This window comes from Littorina saxatilis, linkage group LG12 (genome assembly GCF_037325665.1).
Source record: "Littorina saxatilis isolate snail1 linkage group LG12, US_GU_Lsax_2.0, whole genome shotgun sequence".
Taxonomy (NCBI): domain Eukaryota; kingdom Metazoa; phylum Mollusca; class Gastropoda; order Littorinimorpha; family Littorinidae; genus Littorina; species Littorina saxatilis.
Window position 1 is genome coordinate 75,711,516 of NC_090256.1, and position 21,968 is coordinate 75,733,483.

Sequence of the window (21,968 nt, forward strand, 5' to 3'; positions counted from 1 at the left end):
CTCTCAGATGAAATGCACAAAGTGGTGCAAAGTGAAATGCACGGTAAATTCGCTAACTCTCTCGTTAACATTTGTTGCAGCGAGGCAAGTGACAAAGTCACGCTGACAATGTTTGTGCGAGCTGTTTGAACTTTAAAGTTCACCACACACCCCGCTTTTCACCCCGACCCTCTACAAACGTTCTCCCTTTTCATTGAATGTCAAAAAACGCCTGCTTTTTCTCCTGCTTGCGTTTACTGTTAAAAGTTGATGGCAAATGACCCCTCTGGTGTTTTCTACTCAAAAACAGTGTTTTTCTATCCTTTCTCATTTTGTTTTGTGTTTAATTTCGTTTTATTTGACTCAATGAAGATTATATTCTTTCTGAAAATACTTTGCTTGATGCACTCTTCGTTATTTGTTTTTCTTGAGATCTGAAACATTCTTTGCCAGATTTAGGTGGTTTTTTGTTTTGTTTTAATACTGTTATCCAGACGATTTAAGTCTCCACGTTAAGGTTTCTGTGGTTAACTAGTTTATATAAATATAGATACATGTATTTAAACAAAATAAAGAAAATAAACCATTATAAATCCCAATGAGCTTGCATAACTTTTCATGAACTTTTGATAACTTTTTATGAACTTTTGATAACTTTTCATGAACTTTTGATAACTTTTCATGAACTTTTGATAACTGTTTGTTTGTCTTTTTCTCCATAGTTCAAGTGTCTTTTGTGAGCAACTAATTATATCAAAACATGATCTATAAGTATAAACATCCTAAATATAACCTCAAGGTAAAAAAAAAAAAAGAACAGGAGTTTTTGAGTTTTTCTTGGCTAGCTGCAAAAGATGACTTATAGAAACAGTTGCCAGGGGTTGGATGCACAATGAAGTGCTCAACTAGATGGGAACCAAGCCCTCGGTCAGATTGGTTGAATTTTGAGATTTGTTGAAAATTTCAACCAATCCAACCCAGCATTTGATTCCCACCTAGTGGGGCGCTTTCTTGTGCACACCACCCCAGGACTGGCAGGCAGGAAGAAGACAACTAAAGCATGACTCCTGCAAGGCAGAGTATTGACATTCTTGCACTAAATGCATGCAGCAAAAGCCAGCTATGACTTCAACTAATCAGCTGATGTGCTCCTGGTCTAACAGCTAATTAAGACTTCAAACGGAATGCTGGAAAACTATATTTATTAACGGAATTGGGCTGATAGCGTTAAAATAAAATACACCACTGCTCTTTGGAGACTGATTCAAGGCAATCTCTTTGGTTATAAAAACAACACAGACATATATATATATATATATAAACACCAACACAACAGTAACACAACATCTGACACAATGACAGAATGTGAATTGAATTCAAAGTTAAAAAGCACACTGGAACATACATAGGACACCTGAACACAGCTTCTGTTAAGTCACAGAACACACTAGTTTGTAGAGAACAGTGTATGTGTGAATGCATGCATCTATGATGTGTGTGCACTCTTCCATACTATCTGTACCTGTGTTTTGAGTGTGTGAGATGGGAACAAGGAAAAGGACAGCACACAAAAAAGGGGATACAAGTCAGAAAAAAGGGGATACAAGTCAGAAAAAAGGAGGAGGAACAAAATCACCACACCAAATATCCAACAAGCACAGAAAATCCATGTCCCACACACGACAGTCAGAAAAAGGTGAAGGCCACGGCCAAGAGTTGAAGGGGCAGAGGTCAGAGGGCGGAGGGGCAGCGAAGAGGAATGCGAGCCTCTTGAAGATGGGCACGATAAAAGGTGGAGGAGATGACCCCCTGACAGGTGAAAAAAGGGGGAGGGGTCGCAGGGGGATTGGGATATTTTTTACCTGCTGTTCTGTCGGGGTGTATGCCTCATCATCGCTTTGATCTGTGGTGGACCCTGGACCTGCAACAGAGGGAGAGAGACTGTGAGATGGTGTTTGCCAGGCGGCATAGTAGAATCACAACAGGTTACAAAAGATACAGGCAAGTAAAACCAGCAAGATGAGAAACAGTTGATCCACATTTCCGGGTGAAAAATGTACCTACTAACCTAGTGAATAAGCATAGTCTTACATACGCTCCTCGATACAAGATCTTTTTCTTCAAATGCAGACAAACAAACAAACCACAAAAAAGAACGCATGAGGTAACAAATTTCCGGAGCATACAGCCAATCACACAGACATGCAACCAAACACCCCTGAAATAGGGTCACTCCATTCAGTAGCCAATACATATAAACAATTGTGACACAGGCACAGATATGGGATTGTCTGCCGAATGTTCATGTTGGCATTTGTAAGGCCCCGGTATGTAAAAGCATGCTCAGAGATTAACCTGATTTGGTTTAAACAAAACTTTATTCAATTTTAATCATGACAAGAACAATGCATGGATGATTGATACTCAAGCATACAATGCTTATTTTAAGCAATCATAGTAATTACAAAACAAAGGTTAGCATGATGGCGGAATAAGTACATTAGCTCATTTCAGGAAACGAAAAACAAAACAAGAGACAAAACAGATACACAAACAAGCAGAAAATGGGAAGGGGTTGGTGATACAGGAGGTGGGGAAAGGGCAGCTAGCTAGTAGCTAGCTTAAGGGAAAAAGAAGAAGAAGAAGAAGACTTGGAGCGCCAATATTGGAGGGGATTTTTTAATTGTAATAAATGCACATAAGACACTCGCACCTCGATTTGGGCTGAATGCACTTCTTTAGCCCAGAGCATGGCAGAAAAACCCCACCGGAATATGAATTAAATATATATATATACTCTTCTGAGAACGAAATAAATATATATATATATACTCTTCTGAGAACGAAATACCTCCAAGCTACAACCCTATCTGAATGAGTTCAAATCAAAAACCCTTGAACGATCTGTCATTGACACAAGTGCACTGGCTGGGACCAGTAAGCTTCCATTTTTACCCATATCCCCCCCCCCCAGTTTTGTTGAACTGTGTCAGTGACTGGTTAATGCTGTTTCCTATCCCCTTTTCGCTGAACTGGAATTAAAGGGTTCATATCTTCCTCTGAAAGCTTTGCAAAACGCAATAAAATTGCGGGCAGGGGGTGGGTACACTTCCTGGGTTGTAAACACACACACACACACACACACAAACACACATGTGTACACGTGCCTGGTCATAAATAACACCTCAAACTCCTCAATGCAAACTCACGACCCACAAAGGTGACAAAAAAACTGACCCAGAAAAATTATCTGGTAACACTAACAATCAAGATATGCAGACAATAACAACCCTATTCCACAGGTGCTTGGCAGGAGCCTAATTTCCGCAGTGGCAAGACAAGCGAGCGGTTAGAAGCAACAAACAAGCGCGGAAGGCAGAGAGGAGACACGCGTGTGCCGTGTACATATTTGAGGAGGGCGTTGCGAGCTTGGCAGTCAAACTCTCTATCAAGTGATGAATTGTCCTCTGGTTCGGAGCATCACCTGTTCTCGCAACAATGCGATCAACACTGACACCGCTGTATTTTCCTTCGATGCAGGGGAAATACGTGCCCTCACGAGAGAGAGAGAGAGAGAGAGAGAGAGAGAGAGAGAGATTTCATCTGGTATATTTTCTACGATAAAAAGAAATAGCCTGTTTGCTTGACCACGAGTCCGAGGGTTCACTAGTCCGAGGGTTCACTAGTCCGAGGGTTCACTATAGACGCTTGATTTTCCAGTTATTATACCGCCCCTTAAAAGGCGTTATATAGGTTTCACTGTGTCTGTCTGTCTGTCTGTGTGTGTGTGTGTGTGTGTGTGTGTGTGTCCGCAAATAGATATCCGATGTTTGAGAACTGATTTCAATGAAATTATGTGTGAGGCTGTAGTACAACCCAGGCTCGATCCTCTCCATAATTCCGGTCGGTGGGATAACTAATTGACCCTCACGGGCAAAAGGAAACCCGAGGTGCTATATAATATGACTAAAAACTGTAGGCAGTTCGATCACGTAATTGTCCAGTCGGGGCGGTATCCTGATAAATTTAATATCCTTTCTTCAGTCAAAATATAAATAACTAAGTTTCTTCGGGAAAATAGTCTGAGATTTCTTCAGTCAAAATATAAAACACCACGACATTATCTTTTTGAATGAAAACAACTCAGTGTTTTTATGAGAATATTCTTCGATTTGGTTCCCACAGCAGTGAAAAACACACGCACGCACGCACACGCACATCTACGCACACATACACACACAAAATAAAAACAAATCAAATTGAATATCCTTTGTTCAAGCGTCTATAGTGAACCCTCGGACTAGCCCTCGGACTAGTGGACCCTCGGACTAGTGAACCCTCGGACTAGTGAACCCTCAGCGGACAGAGGTCTGTAGGCCATGCGTTGCAAGGCAGGGAATGACATTGAAACTGACAAGGACAGGAAATCGATCATATCATTATCACGTCATACCAACACATCGCACGCAATAGCCAAATCAGTCACCCCGCAAGCCCAATTCATCAAACATTACGCAAAAAACGACCCCCCTCCCAATCCCACTGTTACAACAAAAGGAGAAATAAAGTAGCCACCATTGATCAATGTGTAAATAATGACTACCCGTACCGGGCAAGGAAAACATGACTATAACAGCTACTTCAATGCACAGTCCCCCCCCCCCCCCCCCCCCCCCCCCCCCCCCTGTAAGTAATCATGCACACCGCCACAGATGTGTTGAGGTTTGTACACGTGATTACACTGACAGCATCTGACAACATAAACACTTGTCAAATCAACAACCTGGCTGCTCCTCTGCACAGTCAGTGGCAATTTATCTTTGAATTAACTTCGTACATGAAACCTACGTCAATCTACTACATTAAATCAGCAAATAATGCCCACTCTTCACACAAAGCAGGCAGGCTGTTGATTGTTGGGATGTGTCTAAGTGAAAAGATGCTGTTAATGTTATTCCAATGCCCATGTCAAATCCTGGACAGATCAATGAAAGTTAATGTGATTGTAAACGCATTACGCAAACAGACTAACACAAAACCTCCCGCGGTCATAGCAAAAGTATTAGAACAACAGTAGCAACAAAGTAAGGCACGTATGAGGCAAACTTAGTGACTGCTCTACTATCCACAACAGAAGTGTCATGTAGGTCACGGTGACCTTGCCTGACGAGCAATTTGACATCCAAGGCCTCGATTCTACGGAACGCGGATCGTATCAACTGATGCAGGAAATTGATGCATCGTCCAAAACCAAGAATTTGATGCATCATTTCCACTAAAGGATGCATCATTTTCAAAAAGGATGCATCATTTTCCAAAACTGATGCATCCGATACGAAAATGATGCATCCTTTTAGAAAATGATGCATCATTTTGATGCATCATTTTGATGCATCACTTTCGGTTTTGTATGCATGCGAAAGATCATTCATTTCCTGTCTTTCCGTAAGAAATGCCTGAGCACGACAAAACTTGAAATGACATTTTGACGAATATAAACAGATTGGTTAGATAAAACAAAACTAAACGTACAACATACCATTAAATAGGGAACAAGTCAAAGTCACGGCATTATGCATTTTAAGGCATTTTTTGTTTTGTTTGTGGTTTGTCTTTTGTCAGTGCACACGAAGTTTTGACGCCCTTGACCTTCGACTCAAACTTTCGTTTTCCGACGTTTTCAACATGGCCGAAGAAGAATCGTTTTTGACTGGTGTTCGGCGAACCTTTTCTTATTGTGCAAATGTTTCGTGATCGGGATCTTACACACAAGAAGCCCTTGAACAGTAAGTGTTTTTTGAAATGCAAAGTGTATGTCTGTCTTAACCCTCAGTTGTTGAGTGTTGACGTGACGCGCTGTGGGGGAATCACCGGCGGCGAGTGATGCATCCAAACGATGCATCAAATTCGTGGTTTTGGATGCATCAATTTCCTGCATCAGTTGATAGAAATAGTTCGTTTCGCTTCGTATTCCGCGGGTTCAAATTTTGCTTTTTGCTCGGCACTTTCCGGGAAAACCCGAGAATTCTGATGCATCCAAACGATGCATCAAATTCTTGGTTTTGGATGCATCATTGCCATCAATTTCCTGCATCAGTTGATACGATCCGCGTTCTGTACGATTCAGTGTGTGCTACCTCAACCGCAGCCGCTATAGGACCGCCTACTAATTAATGGATCACTATAGGTCCAATTTATTCTTCTTACTCGGCGTGACGTTATCAAATGGATCGGCTAGCTTTAGCCCTAAGGGGCACAACTCCGCTCATACTCTCTTCGCGCCGCCATATTGGATGCCGTCTTTGTTAGTTTTCTTCATTGCACTCTTCTTCTTTTTGCGTATTTCACTGTGTATGCAGACAGGGAAAGGCGCGAGCGCCGTAACCAACAGCGAAAACGGCCACACGACCACTCAGCGAACCGAAACAGAATCCCTAAGCTGCCTAAACGACAATAGTCAATCTATTGTCCCGAACCTACAACCCGGTCTGCCCTCGGGCGGACCACCCTCATCTTCCAAAAAGGGATGAATTGTCTCGTTGCTAAACCAAACAAACAACTATTACACCCTCCCTCCAATGAACCTGTACGCATAGTACACATACGGGGAATATAACCCGTTAATATACGACCACAGTACATTTAGTACAATACATCCTAGTACACACCATGGAGGAAAAATCCCACCATAAATCATACATAAATGATTATCTTTATTGTTTTTCTTCTTGTGAATAAACACAAGAAAGAAATGGGCTGAACAAACAAATACACGAATCACCGAGCCTTATATAAGCCTCAGTCACTGTGAGGACATTTGGGTAATAAACCACCAGTACGTGCAAGTACATCCTAAAAAGGGAAATGAATAATAGTCATCTATAAATGATTATTCCCAACATGGCGGCGGATGACCAATTCCAGAGAGTTAGGACCCGTGATTCTCATACCGCGCGCGCCGAGTAGAAATGCTGTTGATAACTTGAGTTTCTGCAATGGGCCTATAAACACAACACAGTCTGGCCTCGCTGGTAGCACACAGGCTACAACTCTTCTCCTGACCCCTCTATGCGTGTGTGTATGTGTGGTGTGTGTGTCACAGTTTGTGTGTGTCTATAGAGGGGGGGGGGTATTGTACACGTATTTAAAGTACGCATTCACTCTGTGTGTTTGCGCGTGTGTGTGTGTGTGAGTCAGTGTGTGTGAGTGTGAGTGTGTGTGTGCATGCGTGTGTGTCACTGTGTGAGTGTGTGCGTGTGTGTGTGTGTGTGTTTGTGTTTGAGAGAGAGAGAGAGAGAGAGGGAGAGAGAGAGAAGGGGGGTATTGTAAGTGTGGTTTCAATGCTGACTGAATATATTTAATTTTTTCTTTCTTTTTGGTACATTTATATATATGTGTGAAGGAAATCACGAATAACATTGACAGGCAAAGTTTATAGTGATAGCCTCCACGCTGTGAGAGCGCTAACCAGAGATAGTAGCATGACGTAGAGAAGTGTATGGTACGTTCTGTGAATTCAACTCACTGGCCGAGAGAGTTGACTTTGTACATCGCAACGAAAGTATAGTTACACTTAACCACTGTCCAGCGACAGGGAGGGGTTGTCACGGGAATCGACCGGGAGAAAGGAAGCCCGAGTAGAGCACTTAACAGGTAAATGGAATAAGCATTTGAGTATCGTTAATGTTTATCGCATAAGTTGAATCGACTAACACTGTAACTTTAAACATAGCAGACAGATATCTAAGACAAGATGTCCGCTATTTATGTTGTGCAGTGCGTCGTATAACCGGTCAGACAGGAAGGTAGTGACCAGATGACGGCACCAAGGATCTGAGAAGTCGCCGTAATTATCTTACCTATTGGCACGCCTAGCGGAGATTCGACGGGATTTATAGACGCTAGAGCACGGTTATTTTGTGTCCGTATAGTTGGACCCCAGAGGTCACTGGGCGATAGTTACTGCGTAGACCGAGGTCGCCAGTAAAAGGATTTAGTAGTAAATACATTTCCTAGTGTACGGCTATAGAAGCTGTGTGATTCTGTGTAGGACCAGAATTAAAATATGTCTACAAGAACTTGATTACTTAAGAGATACAGAATATTTAGTAGACAGAGTAGACGGTGATTTTTGACCATACAAGAGCCGTGAGTCGTTACACTTAAAATAGATATCGTGCGCCTATGAGGTCACGGACTGGTTGTATTTCTTTATCTGATTGAAGAGTAGAGAGTTTTGATAGCGCAATTGTACGAGATTGTCATCTCTAGTTGTTTTTGCTACAAAACTGTGAGTACCGGATTTTTTGAGTATCTAACCTTTATGTTCATGATTGCGTGTATTTGTGTGTATGCTGTCATAACTGATTAATACAGTGGAGGGAACTTACATTTGGAGTTGTGTTTGATTCCTGTATGACAGCGTACTAGCGCATTTGCATTCATTCACAATATGTGTGGGGATGCCTGTGAATTTAACCCCCGCTGCCCACTCCTTCAGACACAATTGTAGTGCATGGAACATCCAACGCAAAAAGAAAGATACCACATCCACCGCACAACTCCCGAGGTTCGGCAAGCATAGACGAAGACACAACCTAACAGACATCATGTGTATGGAGAATGTCCCGCTCTCCACGTTTGTAATGGCCTTCCTCCTTAATTGAGCCCGAAGTTGACTTCGCAAAAATTCAATGTTTAAAGCTTGGAGTGGCGAGCTTCGTGAAGTTGACTTCGCCCAATTACTATCAGGCTTTACGGCCGAGAAGATGATACATAAGAGGTACAACAGCTACAGGTCCCAAAAGCCAAGGAAAAAAACCCGACTAAGGCGGTCTCAACATCAAGCTGTGACAGAAAGAAGCTGTCTAGTGCATGCGACAAAGTGACAGATGGGCGTCTTACCTACACCACTATGGAAAGCCGTTTGGCTCATAACCATTACACGTGTAATAAATCATAAATACACGTGTAATAAATGATTAATACACGTGTATTTATTTCTTATTGCACGTGTAATTTATCTTTTTTCTTATGCTATGGAATAGCATAATGATTAAATACACGTGTAATAAATATTTCATACACGTGTAAGAAATGATTAAATACACGTGTAAGAAATGTTTATTACGCGTGTATTTAATCATTTCATACACGTGTAAGAAATGATTAAATACACGTGTAATAAATATTTCATGCACGTGTAAGAAATGTTTATTACGCGTGTATTTAATCATTTCGTACACGTGTATGACATTTTTATTACACGTGTATTAATCATTAATTACACGTGTATTAATTATTTATTACACGTGTACTAATCATTTTTTACACGTGTAATGGTTATGAGCCAAACGGCTTTCCATACACCACGTGGCCCGCGGCAATGGGATCTATCTACACTCAGTGTGACTACTGGCCTACAAAGGGCAAGCCTAGTTCCGTCTGTTTGGCCAGGTTACTAGATAACCGTAAGGATGTTTTAACTTCAACCGACTGAGCCCCAGTAATTCCGGCAAAACTGGCAACGTCTGTTGGACCACAGAATGTTAATTCGTAGACACGAACACGCACACACGTTTAAGGGGAGAATATACCTGCGCAGTTTCAGCGGCACAGACGACGCACTGCATATTATTGATGCTGCGATAGTGATTACGACTAGTACTTGGCCTGTTTTCCTTTCACGCAACGTGTAGCGGGCTGGGATAATCTGCAGTGCGTCGTCTGTCCTGCTGAAGTTACATAGGTGAGCGCCGGGATAATATACCTGCACAGTTTCAGCGGCACAGACGACGCACTGCATATTATTGATGCTGCGATAGGGATTATGACGAGTACTTGGCCTGTTTTCCTTTCACGCAACGTGTAGCGGGCACAGGTGAGCGCCAGGCCTTACAAGGACGCACTCAAGACACTCACACACAGACAGCCTGAAAAAGGCACCCACCCACACCCACACAGCTTTACAATTGCTGACTAAGAATAATTTCGGCGCAGGGGTGGGATTTCAGAGGGCATCATTTTCACTGTGATAAGAACCAGATTATGCATCAGCTAGGGACTAGTAATAAAACCGTTATCACAACTATTCATAACATAAAATTAAATGCGCGCGCGCACACACGGGCAGGCGCACGGACGTCCGTGCACGTGCTAGTGTGTGGAGGGCTAGCAAAACGAACAGGAAAAATCTTCCTATTTCCTATTAAATCCCTCGCCAGGTGTATTCAAAAGTACACACTGACCCCTTGTCTGATAAATTCAACACTTCGGCATTAACATTCCAGACAAACTATGCAGCAGAAACGTAAGAGGGTTAATCTGCAAGATGCAGCGGAAACGTAAGAGGGCTAATCTCTAAGTCTGGGCGGGTGCCAGAAACCAAAGAGGAAGTCTGGAGATAAGGATATCGACAGGTCGCGACCCGTGTCACAAGTAGAGACAGTTATTGCGCAATAAAATGCCTCATCTTCTCCATAAAACAATCATGTCGAACCGAGTAACTGCTCTAACCTTATAATCTGATCATCTTAAAGAGAAACCAATTCCAAGTCAAGCAAAACGATGGGTTTAAAATGGTAGATAATAATATTCCTTAAAGGTTAAAACACACACACGCGCACACGCACACACACACACCTGTAGAGGAGATCTGCAAGATTGCACTCACATAGTCTGAACATAACCATGCATTTATTTTCCAATCAGGTAATACCAATATGTATCTAGAGAGAGAGAGATGGGTGAAATTTTAAAAGAAAGATGCTGAACACACAAGGCTTCATCATGTATCGTTTTGAGTATGGTAAGGATCACATTTAACCTTAACATGACAAAAACACCCATAAGGTTGCGTTTGGATCGACGAAGCATTCTAAACTAGGCCCTCGTAGTTTCAAACTAAGAAAATTCAGCAGCAGAGATCGGCAGCTTTCACGAACTGCAAGAATGGCGAAAAACCGTCGGCTAAAAAGTGGCCAGCAAAGACACAGGGGTGGGCAGTGTGCGCTAAGTGAGTACGGGCAGGGAGAGAGAGAAGTGCAATCCTTGGAAACATCTGTTTACCTTTCTCAGTCTACAAAAACCAACAGCAGCTGTCCGGCAAACCACGCTGCCCTTAGCTCTCGAACACCGTATACTGAGATATGTATCCAGCACATCTTGGCTGACAAGAATTTCACAGTCCAAACTCGTCGTCTTCTTGGTGTTACTTTTTTGTTTATTAGTTAATTTGTGTTTATTTGTCTTTTTGTTGTTGTTGTTGTTGTTGTTGTTGTTGTTGTTGTTTTCTTGTTTGTTATTTGGGGGTGGGGGTGCCCGGAATGTTGTTTTTGTTGTGTGTTTTTTAATTTCACCGTTCGTCCACAGTGGCACGTGTCCCGCAAAACGTGCTTCGAAGCCAAAGGAAAACAATTGAACCGGGGTGGTGGGGTTTGAGGAGGATGGGGAACAAACAGCTCCTCACGACATTTGCATCTTTCTTTATTTGGTGTGTAACGTCGTTTTCTTCTTCTTCTTCTTCTTCTTCAGCGTTCGACGATGGCTGTGTCTAAACGTCGTTTTCAACCACGAAGGTTATATCGCGACGGGGAAAGGGGGGGGGGGGGGGGGGGAGAGATGGGATAGAGCCACTTGTTAATTAATTGTTTCTTGTTCACAAAAGCACTAATCAAAAAATTGCTCCAGGGGCTTGCAACGTAGTACAATATATTACCTTACTGGGAGAATGCAAGTTTCCAGTACAAAGGACTTAACATTTCTTACATACTGCTTGACTAAAATCTTTACAAACATTGACTATATTCTATACAAGAAACACTTAACAAGGGTAAAAGGAGAAACAGAATCCGTTAGTCGCCTCTTACGACATGCTGGGGAGCACCGGGTAAATTCTTCCCCCTAACCACATTTGCATAAACCTGGTCAGAATTTAGAAACCCAATTAACAGTTGCCGGCTCTTTGTCTTTTCTTGCAAGGCATCTAACTGAATCCAATCATTATCCATCACAATCTCAATCTCACCCTTGTTGTGCCTAAAAATAACTCAAACGTGGCACAGTCTCGACAAAACAACAACAGCTAGGCCCATGTTTTTCCCTCGAACTGTCAACGCATAACCTTTGACAGTAGACGTGCCGGATCTGTTATCGTATCTTTTTCATGTCAGTAAAAAGCAGCAGCTATGTGTGTGCGATCTGTATTACATGGCCCTGAGGAGGGTGATTATCCCAGAAGCATGACCAATCTGGGGTGATAGGAGTGCATATACGGCACGCGCCACTGCAAACAAAACGGGCGTAGTTTCAATTACGAGAGAGAGAGAGAGAGAGAGGGGGGGGGGGTGAGAAAAAGAGTGGGAGAGAGAGAGAAAGAAAGAACACATTTAGTCAAGCTGTCGAACTCACGGAATGAAACTGTATTTTTTCACCAAGGCAGTACAGCTTCGTCAATCCCCGCGAGAAGGAAATCGCTCACCTCCCACGTGCAAAACGCAGTGAAACTAACACGCCAGAATAACGCGGCAGCGTATTGTGCTAAGCAGGAAAGCGCGCTTTTCTGTATACTTGTTAACTTTCTGAGCTTGTTTTGAATACAACCTATCATATCTATATGTTTTTGGAATCAGAAAATGATAAAGAATAAGATGAAATCATTTTTGGATCGATTTCTTAAATTTCAATCGTAAGACTAATTAATCTATTTTCGTTAATTGTGATCACATTTTAAGAGTAAACATGATATATGTATATATTTTTAGATTCAGAATGTGATGCAGAATACGATGCAATCAATTCTAAATCTGTTTGCGAAAAATCGATTTTAATGACAACTTTAATGAGCAAACTCATCAATTAATTTTTAAGCCTCCATGCTGAAATGCAATACCAAAGTCCGGGCTTCGTCGAAGATTACTTGACCAAAATTTCAACCAATTTGGTTGAAAAATGAGAGCGTGACAGTGCCGCCTCAACTTTCACGAAAAGCCGGATAATTATGACGTCATCAAAGACATTTATCAAAAAAATGAAAAACACGTCTGGAGATACCATACTCAGGATCTCTCATGTCAAGTTTCATGAAGATCGGTCTGGAATCGCTCTACAAACACACACACATACACCACGACCCTCGTCTCGATTCCCGCCTCTACGTTAAAACATGTAACAAGTCGCGAAAGGCGAAAATACAACATTTAGTAATCAAGCTCAGTCGAACTCACAGAATGAAACTGAACGCACTGCATTTTTTCACAATGACCGAACCGCCGCTTGTGCAAAACGGAGTGAAACTGACGAGCCTGTTCCGCGCTGTTGTGGTTTCGCTGTGCTGCATAGCACGCTTTTCTGTACCTCTCTTCGTTTTAACTTTCTGAGCGTGTTTTTAATCCAAACATATCATATCTATATGTTTTTAGAATCAGGAACCGACAAGGAATAAGACGAAATTGTTTTTAAATCGATTTCGGAAATTTAATTTTGATGATAATTTCTATATTTTTAATTTTCAGAGCTTGTTTTTAATTCGAATATAACATATTTATATGTTTTTGGAATCAGAAAATGACGAAGAATAAGATGAAATTGTTTTTGGATCGTGTAATAAAAAAATAATTTTAATTACAAGTTTCCGATTTTTAATGACCAAACTCACTCATTAGTTTTTAAGCCACCAAGCTGAAATGCAATACCAAACCCCGGCCTTCGTCGAAGATTGCTTTGCCGAAATTTCAATCAATTTGATTGAAAAATGAGGGTGTGACAGTGCCTCCTCAACTTTTACAAAAAGCCGGATATGACGTCATCAAAGGTATTTATCGAAAAAAGGAAAAAAACGTCTGGGGATATCATTCCCAGGAACTCTCATGTCAAATTTCATCAAGATCGGTCCAGTAGTTTAGTCTGAATCGCTCTACACACACACACGCACAGACAGACAGACAGACACACACACACACATACACCACGACCCTCGTCTCGATTAAACTTGACTAAATGTAACAAGTCGCGTAAGGCGAAAATACAATATTTAGTCAAGTAGCTGTCGAACTCACAGAATGAAACTGAACGCAACGCAACGCAAGACCGTATACTCGTAGCATCGTCACTCCACCGCCCGTGGCAAAGGCAGTGCACGTGGAATTGACAAGAAGAGCGGGGTAGTAGTTGCGCTGAGAAGGATAGCACGCTTTTCTGTACCTCTCTTCGTTTTAACTTTCTGAGCGTGTTTTTAATCCAAACATATCATATCTATATATTTTTGGAATCAGGAACCGACAAGGAATAAGATGAAAGTGTTTTTAAATTGATTTCGAAAAAAAAATTTTGATACTAATTTTTATATATTTAATTTTCAGAGCTTGTTTTTAATCCGAATATAACATATTTATATGTTTTTGGAATCAGCAAATGGTGGAGAATAAGATAAACGTAAATTTGGATCGTTTTATAAATTTTTATTTTTTTTTACAATTTTCAGATTTTTAATGACCAAAGTCATTAATTAATTTTTAAGCCACCAAGCTGAAATGCAATACCGAACCCCGGGCTTCGTCGAAGAGTACTTGACCAAAATTTCAACCAATTTGGTTGAAAAATGAGGGCGTGACAGTGCCGCCTCAACTTTCACGAAAAGCCGGATATGACGTCATCAAAGACATTTATCAAAAAAATGAAAAAAACGTTCGGGGATTTCATACCCAGGAACTCTCATGTCAAATTTCATAAAGATCGGTCCAGTAGTTTAGTCTGAATCGCTCTACACACACACACACACACACACACACGCACGCACATACACCACGACCCTCGTTTCGATTCCCCCTCGATGTTAAAATATTTAGTCAAAACTTGACTAAATATAAAAAGGAGGGAATGCTGTATACATTTTACGATTTTAATCAAGAGAGATGTGGGATTTGTAATCTGGCATAATCATGGTGCATATCCGGCACGCACCACTGCAAACATAATCATTTGGGAATAGTTTCACATAAGAGAGAGAGAGAGAGAGAGAGAGAGAGAGAGAGAGAGAGAGAGAGAGAGAGAGAGAGAGAGAGAGAGAGAGAGAGAGAGAGAGAGAGAGTGAGTTCAAATAAAAGAAAGAACGAGCGACGAAAAACTTCAAAAGTCTCATGGAAGAGAGAGAGAGAGAGAGAGAGAGAGAGAGGGGGGGTGTTGGGGTGAGCCGATGGCGCCAGCAGTTGAAAGAAAGGAGACAAGATAAGAGATGATAAGAGGCTAGAAGAGGAGTCAAGTCGGAGGCAAAACTCGTTTGCAAACGGCTGCTACCTTTAGCAGGCCAGCATGAAATGACACACCAACTTGTTACCAACACGGGAACAGCGGAAACAGCACTCCAGCGCATCATCCGGGCGGTGCATTCGTTTTATCCTACATACGTGAGAGAGACACCCGTGAGTTCAAATCACACGTGTGTATATCATGTAAATGAGGTCATGTCAAGCAAGTCTGGCAGGGACCTGTTTTTCCACTGCTTATGATGCCAAAGTCACCGAGACAAACGTCATTATAGAAACAAAAATTGCGCTCGCTAATTACCCTCGATGAATCTTTAGAACTAACACGTCACGCCACACTTTCAGAGTGACGTTTCTTTGCTTTGACGTAATAGATTGCACGAGGCTTTAGAAGAGATCGAGGTTCCAAAACAAGCGTCTACAATTTAGCTGCCTCGACTGCAGTACATTTTCAGTAAAATACACGTAAGTACAGTATGTAGGATAAACAGAATACTAATGGCTTGCTGTTTCGTACCAGATTTACACTCGTTGCTTTTTCAAATAGTGAACAGCTCGCTTTCGCTCGCAGTTCAATATTTAAAAAATAAACTCGTGTTAATCTGGTACAACACAGCAAGCAAGCCTCTATTTCTCCGGTCTCTTCGTTGTTTTCTCGAAAGCCATGTCCAAGGCTCCCTTTCGTGAACTTCTCCGTCTTTTCCAGCCTAAGATAGAACTTGGAGAGTTCACTGTACTATCACAAAGACGAAAAAAATATGGTTCACTCGAACAGGGTCCACAAGCACAAGACCAAGTGCGCACGAAAAAGATCCTGTAATCCATGTCCGAGTTCGGTGGGTTATAGAAACACGAACACACCAAGCATGCATCGATCCCCCGAAAGCGGCGTGTGGCTGCCTAAATGGCGGGGTAAAAAGGTGGGAGTTTCAGGCCATGAAGTGATAGACGAAGAAGAAGAAGACGAAGAAAGAAGAAGAAGAAGAAGAAGAAGAAGAAGAAGAAGAGGACGAAGAGAACAGCGTCCACTAACATTGTTATCTAATTAGAGCATTGGCAACAATGCACCTGGAAACAATCCTGTAGCGTACTTATTCTTGACACGCCACTTTCGTGCATTTATGGCGGGAAGCAGGTGATTGGACCTTAGTTTTACAAGCTCTCCAACACAACGAGCCAACCTGTAAAACCTATCGGACGTTTGCAAACGTGTTTTTTTTGTGGGAACGCTGTTGTGCAAGCCGTTGTTTTTAAGGTCAATACTTGTGATTCAACCTGTATTGAAATCGAACAAATCAACTTTCCACATAAAAACGCAAACAAACAACCATTCTGAGAATTGTCTCCACTACTTTAAGCTCGCATGTCTGAAATACAACAAACTTAAATCTTGACATGCTTTGAAAATGTATCAGAATCAGATTGGGGGCTGAGAAGAAGTTTGTGGGGAAGGGGCGTTTTTGCATCTCACCGCCTCTTCTTCACTGCACAGGTGTGTTTCCTCTTCGTTTTACAAAACAGGTGGCAGTTCTTGGCATGTATACTTCAAAACGCAAGCAGAAACATTTTCGATCTAAACAAATTGCTCAACAACACCCACTGACTCGGTGCAATCCACAGGTATACCTGATGAAAAAATAACCGAATTTCTTCCCAAGACTTGAGCCTGTGTAGACGGGTCCGGCCTAAAAGCTCTCGAAGTGTGAGAACTAATTAGACTTGGAATGCCCAGGGGGTTCGTGGCTAGGTAAGGCAATTAAAAGCTGCGCATCTAATGATCGCTTACATTCCTAAGGAACATTACCACAGGCACAAAACTATAAGTCACTGTCAATTTTCTTTAAACGAATTTGTTCAGGTATATTTAAGAAACAGCGGTTATTGACACTCAATGTCTGAATTGTAATCAACGTTAGTTTGTATTCATTTACTTGGATTTGTCCTTTGCTACTTTACTACATTATGACTAAGGGCCCAGAATGTGGAAACAAACCAGATGTGAACATCTCACAACACATCTCAACATGTTGTCTTTGTTGTTTGGCGGTGTGTGGTTGTTTTGTATGTGTCTGTGTGTAACGCCCCCAAAAGGAAAGAGAAAGAGAAAGAGAGAGAGAGAGAGAGAGAGAGAGAGAGAGAGAGAGAGAGAGAGAGAGAGAGAGAGAGAGGAGAGAGAGGGAGAGATAGAGAGGGGGAGAGAGAGAGAGAGGGGGGAGAGGGAGAGAGAGAGAGGGGGGAGAGAGAGAGAGAGACAGACAGAGAGAGGGAGAGAGACAGACAGACAGACAAAGAGACACATAGAGAGCGAGAGAGAGAGAGAGAGAGAGAGAGAGAGAGAGAGAGAGAAAGAGACAGAGACAGAGATACAGAGAAACAGACAGAAAGAGAGAGACGGACAGACAGACAAAGAGAGAGAGAACAGACAGACAGACAGTGAGAGAATCAATCTCATCACAAGGTCACAGCAAACGACCTGCCAGTGTCAGCCTGTGACCCTGCGCGCGGCAAAACCAACACGACCTACTTACGCAATGAAGCGTGTCGAACGAAGCTTAGCGTGATTAGCACTGAGGCTGTCTCCAGTTCGCATAGCTAATTTCTCTCCCTGTCCCTTGACCACAGGACGGCGATCACGCGGACTGGAAGGGGCCGAGTGGCTTGTGTTGGTGACAATGAGGCGTGACAATCCGGTCACTTTACCGCCTTTGTTCACACGCTGTGAGGAGAGATTTATTTACTTCGCTGGCATTGCGGGGACACGTAACGTCGCACTTGATCGAACCAGATTACTGTCAAACAAAACAAGTTCAGTGGGTCACAAGTGTTCTAAAACCTGTCATCCCCAACCCTACCAACGCATTTTCATTTCATTTTCTTCATTTTTTTAATAGGGGCGGAGGGGGGGGGGGGGGTGAGAGAAATTTGGCTACAGTTGAGTTGATTCATTGAATTAAAAAGCAGGTTTGTTTTCAGCAGGACTTTAGACAGATTGTTCAAAGCTAATAAGAAGACAATTATTTCTTGACCAGCTGATGTGTGCAAAATAGACTCACTGATCTATTGCGGATCAATTTTAGAGATAGAGTATTAAGATGAAGCATCCCTATTCCCATGTATACGATATTTTCCTATCATTATACCATGAGACAAACTTAAAGCACTCTCACGTCGCTGGCCCCATGAAGTAATGTAGGTTATTTTCAGTGAAACACAAGCTTAGTCTTCACTTTGGAACCAGAAATAGCCCCGCCTTTGTCCTGTCGTAATGAGCGAAACAAGAGACTGGGCACCTAAAGAGCGTCCTGTTTCCTGGCTGGCGTCAGCACTTCGCTGTGTATTGATTTTTGCGGCATCGATTTAAGCGTCTTCAACCTGAACACTTTAAGGAATGCCGTGTCGAACATCCGCCCGACACAGTAATGTACGTGGTTCATTGCGCTCACTTTGCAAATAATTCACTTCAATCAATTTTGAAGCTGCATTTTATTTCAAGGTAAAGAAATCCATCTTTGTGACCAGAGAAAGGCTGATCTATGACATCCTCCCTCCCCCCCCCCCCCCCTTCTCTCTCTCTCTCTCTCTCTCTCTCTCTCTCTCTCTCTCTCTCTCTCTCTCTCTCTCTCTCTCTCTCTCTCATTAATCAGCATGCTGCAAAATTCAGTCAGCGTGTCATCGGTTGCCGGCATTTCATTGATTTTTCTATAGAACGGCTGTGAGAGACTCAGACTGGCACTTAGAGAGATCAGTTCAAAAAGTACAGCGTGCGTGACAAAACATCTAACTGTGCACAGAAGCAATCGACGCTCAAAGAGAATCTCGAATCAGCAATTATTCAGTTCTGCATTGTCACTCTGTCTCTCTCTCTCCATTCCTCTCTCTCTTTCCCTTTTATATTCTTTGTCCATTCTATTGTCGTGTCCTGTCTCCATTATACCTTTGGGTTTTTTGTCAAATATGTATAGTTTATAAATAAATTAATATATATATATAGAGGTTACAACACGAGTGGTTTTTTATATATATATATATATTTATATATAATATATGTATCCATATTTTGTTTGTTTTTGTTTGTTTTGGTTTAAAGAAATATTTGTCAAAGTCTCGTCGCAAGATATTGTAATCCGTATGTTAAATTCTCCTGTTACTGTATTATGTTCAATTACCTATGAATTGTTGAATAAACACTGTTTAAACCAATAGAGAATGTTTCCAATTTCTTAGTAAGAGCTCGGCAAGCAATGAATCATTCAAACATTTAGCCCTTTGGGTAGCATGGTTATCTGTCTTCTCGTCGGGCGAAGGCGTGTCTTTCTTGTCAGTCGTGTGCGGCAGTGAAATGCATGAAGTACCTAATCAAAGACATACAACAGGAAGATGCCCGACCATCACAGTAATACAGCTGAATAAGCTCTGATGACATCTTCGTTTCATTATTTTATCAAGCCAACAGTTACTGCTACTACACCTATCATTCACCAGCAACAAGTTGTCCTTAGTTCCAATCCTCTACCTGTAAAACAACCCTACAGCACAGATCAGTCAAGGCATTAAAATAATGATTAATGAGGCACAAGAAACACAACATTGTTCATTTGAAATTTCTGAATCTGACGGATGGGGGCAGGTATCAAGTTAAAAATTACAACCACTACAGCTGGCTAGTAGACAACTGTTTCTATAGTATATTGTAAAGTTTTGTGAGTAGCAGGCTCTACTGAACTCTCGCTCTCTGGCATCTTGTGTTCTGTGTGCAGCCTTTCTCTTTTAACCTCGCAATAGCGATTCTGATCTCATTCGTGTCACTGTCAGATCCTCACGATCATCATTCGTCGGTCATGCTGAAACAAGATCATAGATTGTGCATTCTCAATGCAATGGCTCCTGTAACGATCTGGCGACTGACCACAATGCCTGATGGCGACTGACCACAATGCCTGATGGCGACTGACCACAATGCCTGATGGCGACTGACCACAATGCCTGATGGCGACTGACCACAATGCCTGATGGCAACACACGAGGGGAAAATGAATTTGGTAGGTGAACAACGCTGTCTGCATACCATACATGTACTGTATACATCTACACTTCCTACCTGTTGCCACAACTGACTGCGGAGCGCAAGACAACACCTGTTGGTTAACGCCTTCCTTCTACCCCCCCCCCCCCCCCCCCTCACCTCACCTGGCCTTCCGCTGGCCTCTGAAATAACGGGTGCGTTTCCTCTTCGGTCTTTTAAGAGAGAGAGGGGGGGGGCAGAAAGAGAGAGAGAGAGGGAGGGAGAGAGAGAGAGAGGGGGGAGAAAGAGAGAGAGAGAGAGAGGGTGGGGGGGAGAGAGAGTCAGTTCCTTGCTTCCTTAATATTAATCGTAAGTTCATTTGTGAAAACACACACACACACACACACACACACACACAAAACAACAACAACAAAGAAACAAACACGTTGAGCGTTCAAAAAAGCAGTAGGAATTTCACAAGTAACCACGCACCCTCTGTAATGAAATCGGATACATCACTCGGTGCCATTTTTAGCTCAGTGAATAATAGTTAATACGAAAAGAAACAACAACATTCCCATCAGGATTACGTCACCACAACGAATGTTTATTTGTACATATAGCCCTCTATTGTCACCAGTACAGCGACAAAGTAAGACACACAATTATCTGAACGACAGAGATTAAATTATACTAACTGCCGGACATGAATTAGCGTTGATGGCTGTCAACATACTACTCAACAACAATGACAATTGACATCTTACCCAAAATTAATTATCAGTATCTCTTGATTGTCAATGTCATTTCGATTGCATTAAAAAAAAAAACCAGCGATAAACAGTGCGTCAAAAGATGCGTTTACTTTTAATTGAACTGTATTTAGAATTGGGTCCTCTCTGCGCGCGCGCGAGAGAGAGAGAGAGAGAGAGAGAGAGAGAGAGAGAGAGAGAGAGAGAGAGGAGGGAAGGGAGAGAGAGAGAGGGAGGGAGAGACTTAGACTTAGAACATTTTATTGACATAAAGGGTAAACTTGTTCGCCATGTTTTGCTATCGGAATGTGTATTGATTATCATTTCAAGAACGTGTCCATAAGCAATCTGCTTGTTAACGTTCTTAATGTTGTTATTGTTTGAAACGTGTGGATGAGAAATTGAATAAAACACGCTTAAACCAAAGGGTAAACATTTTAAGCCAAGGGCCTAATCTTACAACGTGCCCTTTACATTCACACTAACACATCCGCACGCATATAAACAACATAATATAATGAATTCATACAGGCATAACATGTAAATGTACAGTAAATAAGCATAAGCACCACTGCCACACGAAACACAAAATCTAATATAGAGAGAGGGGGAGGGAGAGAGAGGGGAGGGGGAGAGAGAGGAACAAGAGAGAAAACGACCCCAATATCGATTAACCACAGGAATCATGCGGCGTCCCCCATTTTTTGCATCATGTTGATGTGTGTGTGTGTGTGTGTGTGTGTGTGTGTGTGTGTGTGTGTGTGTGTGTGTGTGTGTGTGTGTGTGTGTGTACGTACGTGTTTGCGACAGAGAAGCAGACAGGCAGACAGCCACCAGAAGAAACAGGAAACAATTTCACTCCAAAAATTCCATCCCTATCTATCCTCACTTTCCTAATAGACGCCTCTTCCCGCAAGCACAACAAAGGTGCACTTTTCTCCCTAAAAGTAAAAGCTGAGACGAACCGTGTTTCCC

General features: G+C 42.1%; 1 protein-coding gene across 3 annotated transcripts in view; it reads right to left on the reverse strand.

The window, feature by feature from the left end:
- The window catches only part of LOC138982789 (actin-binding LIM protein 1-like), a 63,401-nt gene that overhangs the window by 22,042 nt on the left and 19,391 nt on the right, over positions 1-21,968 (reverse strand). For all 3 annotated transcript variants that reach the window (XM_070356134.1, XM_070356133.1, XM_070356135.1), the window contains exon 3: positions 1,842-1,900. In XM_070356134.1, coding sequence (XP_070212235.1) covers positions 1,842-1,900 — 59 coding nt within the window. The remainder of the gene's footprint in view (positions 1-1,841; positions 1,901-21,968) is intronic.